The following is an 11,212-nucleotide window of genomic DNA, read 5'->3' as shown; positions in this document are numbered from 1 at the left end:
TTTCTTCACTGGGGATAGAAGAGCTTCTTTACCTCAAGGGGTAATTGCTTCAAGAATTCTTTTCTGGGACCAGAATACCGTTGTCTCAGCAATTTTTCAGGGAGAACCCTTTTGTTCATCCTACGGAGACAACTACTGATGTTCCTTCCGTTGTTCACCATTTAAAGGAAAGTTTCGCTTTTATTTTGAAAAAGTGAAATAAATTCATTTAAAACTTCTTTTTCTTTTTTTTTCAAAAGTGAATAACACAATTAAAGCGTCATTTTGCAAGCTAAAATAAATTAGAATTGCAAACAAATGGGCACAAGGCTCAAATTTATTTAATAGGATGGAAATCAGCTAAAGGCGTGATTCCATGGAGTATTTACAAAAGTTGGAAATGGTAATTATGCGGAAAAGGCTACATTGAAAGCAATAACCACTATTCCCTTAACAACTTTGAGTTTCGATTGTGCTTGTCGCTTCAGATTGGCGATGATTTTATTGAAGATCCTTCGATGAAAAAGACTCCTCAGGTGACGAAGTATGGACTGATGCAGTTACTTTGTCATTATTCCTTAATTTTTGCCTAGATTGCCCTTTCAGGTTTTCAATCTACCAGGATAAATTTTTTCTGTTTATTGTCTCTAATTTTTGCCTGGACCGCCCTTTCGGGTTTTCAGTCCACCGAGACGCTCATTTTTGCCTAAGTCGCCCTTTGCGGGTTTTCAACTTACCGAGCTGTTCTTTTTGTATTTTTTTAGACAAAGTATTTCTTGACTGCATCAGCATTCACAGGATGCGGGAGTTCATCACCATCCATGTTTGCAAGAGTCATGGCGCCGCCAGAAAATGTTCTTTTGACAACATACGGGCCTTCGTAATTAGGAGACCATTTGCCCCTAGAATCTGGTTGAAAAGACAAGATCTTTTTAAGCACGAGGTCACCTTCTCGAAATTCACGAGGTCGAACCTTTTTGTTGAAAGCTTGTTTCATCCTTGCTTGGTATAACTGTCCATGGCATAGAGCAGTCATACGTTTTTCTTCGATTAAGTTCAACTGATCGTATCTGCTTTGACACCATTCAGCCTCTGATAACTTAGTCTCCATGAGGACTCTCATTGATGGTATTTCAACTTCTACGGGGAGCACAGCTTCCATGCCGTATACTAGAGAAAAGGGAGTTGCCCCTGTTGAAGTACGCACTGAAGTACGGTATCCATGTAAAGCAAATGGCAACATTTCATGCCAGTCTTTGTAAGTGACGACCATTTTCTGGACGATCTTCTTAATGTTCTTATTAGCGGCTTCAACGGCGCCGTTCATTTTTGGTCTGTAAGGAGAAGAGTTATGATGCTCAATCTTGAATTCCTCACACAATTCTTTCATCATCTTGTTGTTCAAGTTTGAACCATTGTCAGTAATGATCTTGCTGGGAATACCATATCGGCAAATGATGTTATTCTTGATAAACCTTACAACCACTTGTCTTGTAACATTGGCATAAGATGCTGCTTCGACCCATTTGGTGAAGTAATCAATTGCTACCAATATGAAACGATGACCGTTTGAAGCTTTTGGTTCGATCATTCCAATCATGTCGATACCCCACATGGAAAAAGGCCACGGAGATGAGAGAACGTTGAGTAGAGTCGGTGGCACATGGATCTTATCTGCGTAGATCTGGCACTTGTGACATCTCTTCACGTGTTTATAACAATCAGATTCCATTGTCAACCAATAGTATCCTGCTCTTAAGATCTTCTTGGACATTGCATGCCCATTTGAATGAGTTCCAAAGGACCCTTCATGCACTTCATGCATCAACATGTCTGCTTCGTGTCTATCCACGCATCTGAGCAAAACCATGTCGAAGTTTCTTTTGTATAGCACATCTCCGTTCAAGAAGAAACTGCCAGAAAGCATCCTTAGAGTTTTCTTATCTTTGTTTGATGCCCCAAGTGGATACTCTTGAGTTTGAAGGAAACGTTTGATGTCGTGGAACCACGGTTTATCATCGTGACTGCTTCGGTTGCAAACACATAGGCGGGCCTTTCAAGGCGCGTGATTCTGATTGTAGGCATATCATTCCAATGATTGACTTTGAACATGGAAGATAGAGTAGCCAAGGCGTCTGCCATTCGATTCTGATCTCGAGGTATATGATGCAATTCAACCTTGTTGAAGAAAGTCAACAGACGTCTTGCATAATCTCTGTAAGGAATCAAGCCAGGGTGGTAAGTTTCCCACTTGTCTTTGATTTGGTTGATCACGAGAGCTGAATCTCCATATATGTCGAGGATCTTGATCCTTAAGTCAATGGCTTCTTTGAGACCCATGATACAAGCTTCATATTCTGCGATGTTGTTGGTACACTCAAATAGCAATCTGGCGGAGAATGGGATATGAGTACCCTTGGGAGTGATGATGATTGCCCCAATTCCATTGCCAAAAGCGTTTACTGCTCCATCGAAAATTAGGCCCCATCTTGATCCAGGTTCAGGACCTTCTTCAGGTAACGGTTCGTCACAATCTTTCATCTTCAAGTACAAGACATCTTCATCAGGAAAGTCAAACTTGAGAGATTGATATTCATTAATTGGTTGATGCGCCAAATGATCGGCGAGAATGCTTCCTTTGACCGCTTTTTGAGCACGGTATTCAATGTCATACTCGGATAACAGCATTTGCCATCGGGCAATCCTTCCTGTTAAGGCGGGCTTTTCAAAGACATACTTGATCGGATCCATTTTGGAGATTAACCAAGTAGTATTGTTGATCATGTATTGGCGGAGACGTTTTGAAGCCCAAGCCAAAGCACAACACGTTTTTTCGAGCATGGAGTAACGAGACTCACAGTCTGTGAATTTCTTACTCAAGTAATAGATGGCATGCTCCTTCTTACCAGTTTCATCTTGTTGTCCAAGCATACAGCCCATGGATTCTTCCAACACGGTAAGGTACATGATTAGTGGTCTTCCTTCAATTGGAGGAATCAATATTGGTGGTTCTAACAGGTATTCCTTGATACTGTCAAACGCTTTCTGGCAATCTTCAGTCCATACAACCCCTTGATCTTTACGGAGAAGCTTGAAAATCGGCCCACAAGTAGCAGTCATTTGAGAGATAAATCTGGAGATATAGTTTAATCGTCCGAGAAATCCTCTTACTTGCTTTTCAGTTTTTGGTGCAGGCATCTCTTGAATAGCTCTGACTTTGTCGGGATCTACTTCAATACCTCTTTGGCTGACAATGAAACCCAAGAGTTTTCCAGATCTAACCCCAAAAGTACATTTGTTAGGATTCAAGCGAAGCTGATATTTCCTTAATCGTTGAAACAACTTCAAAAGGTATTCAATATGTTCTTCTTCTGTGCTGGACTTGGCTATCATGTCGTCCACATAAACTTCAATTTCTTTATGCATCATGTCATGAAAGAGAGTAGTCATTGCCCTTTGGTAAGTTGCGCCTGCATTCTTCAATCCAAACGGCATCACTTTGTAGCAAAAGGTACCCCATGGGGTGATGAAAGATGTCTTCTCCATATCTTCGGGAGCCATCTTGATCTGATTATAACCGGAGAACCCGTCCATGAAGGAAAAGACGTTGAACTTAGCGGTGTTATCAACCAGCATGTCGATATGTGGTAATGGAAAGTCATCTTTTGGACTGGCCTTGTTCAAGTCACGGTAGTCAACACACATTCTGACTTTGCCATCTTTCTTCGGAAATGGCACTATGTTGGCCAACCATTGAGGATACTCGGAGGTGACAAGAAAACCTGCATCGAGTTGCTTTTGAACTTCCACTTTGATCTTGTTAGCCATATCAGGGTGAGTCCTTCGCAATTTCTGCTTAACTGGCGGACATTCTGGCTTCAATGGCAAGTAATGCTGAACAATATTGATATCCAACCCAGGCATGTCTTGGTAGGACCAGGCAAACACGTCAACATATTCTTTGAGAAGGTCTGTCAACTTACTCTTAATATCAGTATCAAGCAGCGATCCAATGGTCACTTCTTTTTTGTCTTCTTCAGAACCCAAGTTGATCTTTTCTAAAGACTCTTTGTGAGGCAGAATGGCTCTTTCCTCGTGCTTAAGTAATCGAGAGATCTCGTCCGGGATCTCCTCTTCCTCCTCTTCTTCGGCTTCGAACACAGGAAACTCAAAGTTGGGAGAGGGCATAGGATTATTGCATTCAATGGGTTTATCAATAGTAAATCTGCACATGTGATTTATATTTATTTCAGAAAATTTATGAATGCAAGAGTGTATGCAGATTTTTTTTGAAAAAGTTTTTTTTTTTTTGGTTTTTTAGGATTACCATTTCCAGAAAAAAGGCAAAAATAAAAAACACATAGTGTAGGGAATTCAAAATGACACTTTATTTATGATTCATTTTTGAAACAAAGCCCTAAACACAAACTCATTTGTCTTGGGCAGGACAAAGAGGGAAACTTTTAAAACAAAGCCCTATACACAAAGTTATTAGGGCGGAACATTTAAAAGCAAAGCCCTATAAAACATCTCTCTGCTTTGGGAAAGGCAGAAGGTCAAAATAACAGCGAGGTGATTACTTTGAGCGGCGAACAACATTCGGAACGTCGACAGCCTTCCAGTAGCAACAAACTCCTCTGTGTATTATGTATTCAGGAAAATTCTCCTCAGAATTATCTTCAGTATTGACATTGACCGCTGGTCGAGCAGGATTTGAAGGTCCTGGTTTGTCAACCTTGTTCTTTGTAGAGTCGAAACGGTCTTCTTCTACTTCTTGAAGAGCATAAGATGAGTCACAATCTTCAGAATTTCCAGGATGTATTTCCCAGTCTTCAGGATGAAAAGACTCATTGTCAGCGACACTTTCCGAGTCAGTTGCGGGACCATCTTCCCCTTCATCTTCAAAGATGGCATTTATGTGATAATAACCATCATCAGGATTATGGACCTTGGCAGATACATCGAATCTGAAATCTTCAGTAATTTCAGGCTGCTGAGAGAATTGACAGGGCTGATAAACCTCTTCTGGTTGACTATTATATTCAAAGGAATCTCCCCATCCAGTTGGTTGGATATCCTCAATCGCAATCTTGTAACTTTCAGGTGCAGTGTATTTCACCATGTAATCAAATTTTCCACTTGGTTGTCCCAAGGTGTCCTAGACCTCTGTAGGAACAGGCTCAGTTTCATTGCCTTTGGATTTCTCTGAAGGAGGATGTGGTTCTTCCTGAGATATGTATCCCGAGTCATTGAGATAACACTTCCATTCTTCTTCAGTATCGGAGAGACCTTCTTCGATACATTCTTCAATAAGGACATTAACCTCTTGAGGGATTGGATTAAGGAACCCTCCACTAATGAATGTTTCTTTGATCGGACGAAGGGTTTCATCCTTCTTAGTGCAGTTTGAGAATGTTGGTGAACATCCGAGTCCTGTTCTGGTTTCATTCTTGGTCGGGATCACAACTTGCCCCCAGCCAGTGGTAGTTCCATCTTTCACTACTTTCATCGCCTCTTTGTAAGAAGACATTGACGCTTTCTTTTTGGAAGATTCGTCTTCTAAAGAGAGACCTTGGAACTGAGTTCCTTCCACATCATCTGCACTTATAAAAGAGAAATTGGATAAATGGCTCACCATCAAGGCTTGTTATCCACTTATTGTTACCAATTTTCCATTTGTTACAAACTTTAACTTTTGATGGAGCGTAGAAGTTACTGCCCCTGCTTCATGGATCCATGGTCGTCCCAACAGACAGCTATAAGCAGCTTGAATGTCCATGACCTGGAAGGTGATTTGAAATATATGTGGACCAATTGTCATGGGAAGGTTGACTTCGCCGATAATAGATTTTCGCGAACCATCAAATGCTTTGACTACTACACCACTGAACTTCATAGGCATTCCTTGGTAAGATAAGCGAGCAAGAGTCGTCTTTGGCATCACATTCAAGGAAGATCCGGTGTCTACCAACACATTGGACAAAGAGTCTGACTGACAGTTCATAGAAATGTGCAGAGCAAGGTTGTGATTTTTACCTTCCTCGGGGAGTTCTTCATCACAGAAGCTTAAATTGTTGCAAGCTGTTATGTTGGCTATTATCCCATCAAAGTGGTCAACAGTCACATCATGATCTACAAAAGCTTGATCCAAAACTCTCATCAGGGCTTCCCTGTGTGCTTCAGAGTTCAAAAGCAATGAAAGTATTGAGATATTTGAAGGAGTCTGCATAAGCTGATCCACAATCTTGTATTCACATCTTTTGGTAAGCTTCAAAATTTCGTCAAAGTCAGGATTAACATTGGTATCACTGGATTGACCAACATCCATGTTCGTATTACTGACAGGAGTTTCCACAGGATTCCCCACTGGTGTACTGATAGGATTTTGTCCGGTAGCAGGAGCGACAGGTTGCTTCGGAGGTAGTGGAGTATACACACGTCCACTTCTTGTTACTCGACTCACATCGGCGATATTTACGACAGATGAAAGAGTAGGCAAAGGAACTTCTTGTCCATCCTTTATCATTGTTGCATTGTAGTTGTATGGAACTGCCTTGTCAGAGTCATAAGGAATAGGTCCAGGTAGACAAATGATCAAAGGAGCAACAGGAACCTTCGGCTTGTTGTAGGTAACTTCTATGCGCTCAGGCATGTTAAAATGAGGAACGATGACGTTAACTGTAGGCATTTCCGAGTTGATATCTGAGACTAAAAGCTCATGCGGATAACATCCTATCATGTTAACTTCATTTTCATTCCTATTTCTGTAGATCTGAATAGTACCATTATCCAACAGAACTTGGAGATCTCTTCTCACAATCGAACATCCGTGAGGATCTACACAACATATGCTACAGGAACCATAGTGATGCTGGCGAAAATTCTGCCCTCGACAGAGAGTAGCGTGCATTTGTACCAAATCGGCTCTTGAGAAGTTGATATTATAGACTCGGTATGGACCAGGACATCCATACACCATGTTTACAACATGCCCTCCATGATTGGGCAGCGGATTTGCTTGCACATTTGGATTCAAATTTCTGAAAGAGAGGAGATTAGATCTTACCAACCTCTGAACTTCATGTTTCAAAGCTATGCAATGCTCAAGATCATGGCCAGGTGCTCCTTGATGATAAGGGCATGAGACCTCAGCTTTGTACCACCATGGGAGTTTCTCAGGTACTGGTGGTGGTGCTTTAGTTTGAACAAGACCTCTTTCAATCAAAGCAGGGTACAATTCTGTGTAGGTCATTGGAATCGGATCAAACTGTGGAGCTCTTTGTACACGATTCTGATTATTGTTAAACTGCTGAGCCTGTGGTCGGGGCTGTTGTTGTTGAAACTGCGGGGTAAATCCCGGATTCGGTGTTGTATTAACGACTGGTGTGATAGCAGCTACCTGTCGTTGACGATTGACATTTCCTCTTGGCCTCCCTTGGGATACCATGTCAACACTTTGTTCCTTCTTCTTTGGGAAACCACTTCCGAACTTTTTGGTTCCGCTTGAAGATCCACCTTCTTTAGTTAGACGTCCGGTTCGGACTCCTTCTTCTAGACGCATCCCCATGTTTACCATTTCGGTGAAATCACTTGGAGCACTAGCAATCATGCGTTCATAATAAAACGGACTGAGAGTATTCAAGAAGATCTTTGTCATCTCTTTCTCTTTTAACGGTGGATTAATCTGAGCGGCAGTTTCTCTCCATCGTTGGGCATATTCTTTGAAAGCTTCATGGTCTTTCTGAGCCATGGATCGAAGCTGATCTCTGTCCGGAGCCATATCCGAGTTATACTTGTATTGTCGGACAAAGGCCTCGCCTAAGTCATTGAATGTTCGAATATTAGTGCTATCCAAGCCTGTGTACCACTTCAGTGCGGCACCAGTCAAACTGTCTTGAAAGTAATGGATAAGCAACTGATGATTATCTGCATAAGTAGACATCTTCCGGGCATACATCACGAGATGGCTTTGTGGACAAGAACTTCCTTTGTATTTCTCAAAGTCTGGGACCTTGAACTTAGCTGGTATCTGTACACTGGGAACCAAACATAGCTCCTGGGCATTCTTTCCAGCTGAATCTTGTTGAATTGTTCTTGGAGATCTCCCACAAGGCTTCGCTGATTTGTGCTATCACCCTGATCATGATAAATCTCATTGTCTCCGTAAGGAACAGTGTGAACCATAGGAGTCGGAACTGTCATAGTGGGCTGAGAAAGTGCCATAGTGACTTGAGAAAAAGTTACTCCCTGATTTGGAGTAAATGCTGAACCTTGCGCAGCAGGCGCTTCAGTTGTAGCTGTTTGAACCCCAGAAACATTATGGCGGAAACCTGTACCAAAGCTGAAAGGCGTGCCCCAACCTTCTGGCATGGAGAAAGATGGAATGCTGAATGCAACTGTAGAAACTGGAGTAGTGACTTCAGATGTTACTGCTGCTTGACTATTAGGTGGCGGCGGCTGATTCTGTGCGGCCATTAAGGAGTCAACCAGAGTAGTGAGACTTTCCCACTTTTCCTGAAGGGTGGTCACCGTACCACGGAGCTCAATATTCTCTTGTTCAGAGTGTTCCATTACTCTTCTTCTGCTTGAACGAGTATTGTATCTGTGATCTGATTGCGAGCGCGGTCGAGAAACTTTGAGACGCGACAGCTTGACGATCTATTGGAGAAAGATCCAAAAGATGAGACTCTATACAACGGACTCGATATGCAGAATGATATATGCAAAAAGAAATTTTATGATTTTTCCAAACATTTTTAAAGATTATTTTCTTGCAAACATTTGAACACAAACAAATCTTTTATTCATTCATTTTTTTTATTGCAATAATGGAAAATGTTACAACATTGGAGCGTAGCTCCTTACAAAAGCAAATGATAAATAAAAAAGCTAAACAAATCCTAAACATCTTCATCAGACGAAGAACCAAATGCATTGTGCAGCTTGAGCTTCATGATTTCTTTCCCATAGCGAGCTTTCAATTCGGCCTTTTCGGTCCTCAGCTTGTCAACCACATTCTTCCAATTGTCAGGTATCGGAGCGTTGCTTGTTGAGCCTTCAAGCTTTTTCTTGCTTTCTTTGATGTACCTCTTGATTGCAGCGTCTTTCTGACGAATCTTCTCATCTTTACTCATGAGCCATCCATCTTGATAATAGAGAGTTTCTTCGTGATCTTTCACTCTTTCCTTCAACTTTCTATTTTCCACATCAGTTCTACGAAACTTTTCTTCCCAAGCGTCTTTTTCTATCCTCATCTTGGCTAAAGTGTCTTGGTATTCCTCCATAGCGGGAATGTTGGATCGTTGAGATACTGCAGGAAACATGGGTTTTTCATAAGCATAAGGCATTTGAAACTCCTTTGCTCTTTTCTTTACCCAGCAGGTGTAGGCGTCCATGGCAATGCAATTTCTTTCCTCGCCTTTTTCTTTCCATCGGACGTCGTACCAAGCTCTCACCATTCTTGCTTTCAACCTTTTAGGATTATCCCCTTCTCGGTAGAAGTAGCCTTCCACTGTAGGACCAATGGGTTTAGCTGAATTTGCATACCCGAGTTGTCGTCGGGCTAGGACCGGATTATAGTTAATTCCTCCTTGTGTACCAATGAGGGGTACGTTGGCGAACTCTCCACAACTATCAATGGTTTCTGTACCACAGCGAGCCAAGGTATACCAATGAATATCATTATTAGTAAGAGACATAAGTCTTCGAGGCCAACGCAAACCTTCTCGGTTTTCTGTGAAAATAGGAGACTCAGGTAAGTGTGAAACAATCCATTTGAACAACAGAGGTGCACAACAAACAATGATTCCACCGCCTTGGCGATTCCTATGATGGACAGAGAAATACATGTCACCAAGTAAAGTCGGAACAGGATTTCCAATCAGAAAGATCTTTATGGCATTGATATCAACAAAGTTGTCGACATTGGGAAACAGAACCAACCCATAGATGAGCAAGGCTAGTGTAGCTTCAAAAGCTATCATGCTACCAGTCTCGATGAAATCAAAGGCTCTCTTTATTAGAAACTGTGAAGTTAAACCCGGGAGGTTTCCTTTGGTAGTCCAATTACTCTCTACTTCAGATTTCTTCAAGTGGATACTTGCTGCAATGACGTGTGACTTAGGAATGGCTTCCAAACCATTGAAGGGTATTTTGTCAGACACAGGAATACCTAAAAGATTGGCATATTCTTCCAAGGTCGGTACCAACTGGTAGTCTGGAAAGGTGAAGCACCGGTAGACGGGATCATAGAACTGAACCAGAGTTTTGAGAAGTCCTTCATCAACATGAGTGTTCAAAATAGGCAAAAGCTTTCCATGGCTTTTCCTAAAATTACAAGGATCTTGTACAGAAGATGCTAACTCTCTCAGTTTTTCCACATCAAGCGCTTTGAAACCGTACTTTTTGGTATACCTTTTTTCCATAACTTAATCCTATAATGTTTGCAAAGAAAATTCTCTAAATTTTTTTGGAAAAATCATGTTTTTTTATGGAAAAAGATGGGTTTTTTAATGAATGTATGAATGCATGGATGCATGGATGCCACATATTCAAACATGGTAAAGCAAACATGGTAGCGCAAACATGGTAACACAAACATGATAACACAAGCATGGTAACGCAAACATGGTAACGCATAGGTTCAAAGGTCCAAAGTCACGAGCATGAGGTCAGAGAACCAAAAATGGGATAGTTCTAGTTAATCACCTACACAACATGTTCTACTGATACGTCAGAGTCTACATTTTTCTTTCGGATATTACCGGCTTTCCACAATTAAACTCATGAGCCAGTAATATTCTCAAGAAAAACTCGTCTGAGTGTGGTTCTCCGCATGACAACTAATCCAAGTCTTCACCTGAATAGTTTCTGCACCACAACCTAATAAGGCCAGGATGGGTTGGGGTTCTACGGCCAACTCAGTTTCTACAGTTCAATGAAAGTAATAATGTCTTCGCTACGAAACATGCTAAACATATATTACCAACAAGGAACCTCCACTGAGCGGAAGGATTCTCACGTGCGCCTGCACATGACTATACCCTCCACCTAATTCTTATGTGTACTTAATCCGGGTTAGGATTTGTCCATAATGTATCACTTGTAACAGAACCACACAAGTAACAAAACCAGAACCACACATATAACAAAAAATGAAATGAAAAATAAAGCAAATAGAATTAACCCTTCCTTTGGAAACAATAAAAAGATGGTCCCCAGTGAAGTCGCCATT

At 41.4% G+C, this 11,212-nt stretch overlaps 1 protein-coding gene across 1 annotated transcript; it reads right to left on the bottom strand.

Moving 5' to 3' along the window:
* Window positions 1-751: 751 nt before the first annotated feature.
* LOC131600062 (uncharacterized) lies at window positions 752-4,188 on the bottom strand (the record flags this gene model as incomplete). Its single annotated transcript, XM_058872294.1, has 2 exons — window positions 752-1,950; window positions 1,989-4,188. Coding segments are annotated over 2 exons (3,399 nt in total), but the record flags the coding sequence as incomplete, so codon positions are not given.
* Window positions 4,189-11,212: the final 7,024 nt, after the last annotated feature.

The sequence above is a fragment of the Vicia villosa genome, linkage group LG4, assembly GCF_029867415.1.
Source record: "Vicia villosa cultivar HV-30 ecotype Madison, WI linkage group LG4, Vvil1.0, whole genome shotgun sequence".
NCBI lineage: Eukaryota > Viridiplantae > Streptophyta > Magnoliopsida > Fabales > Fabaceae > Vicia > Vicia villosa.
This window is presented reverse-complemented; position numbering and strand designations above follow the sequence as displayed.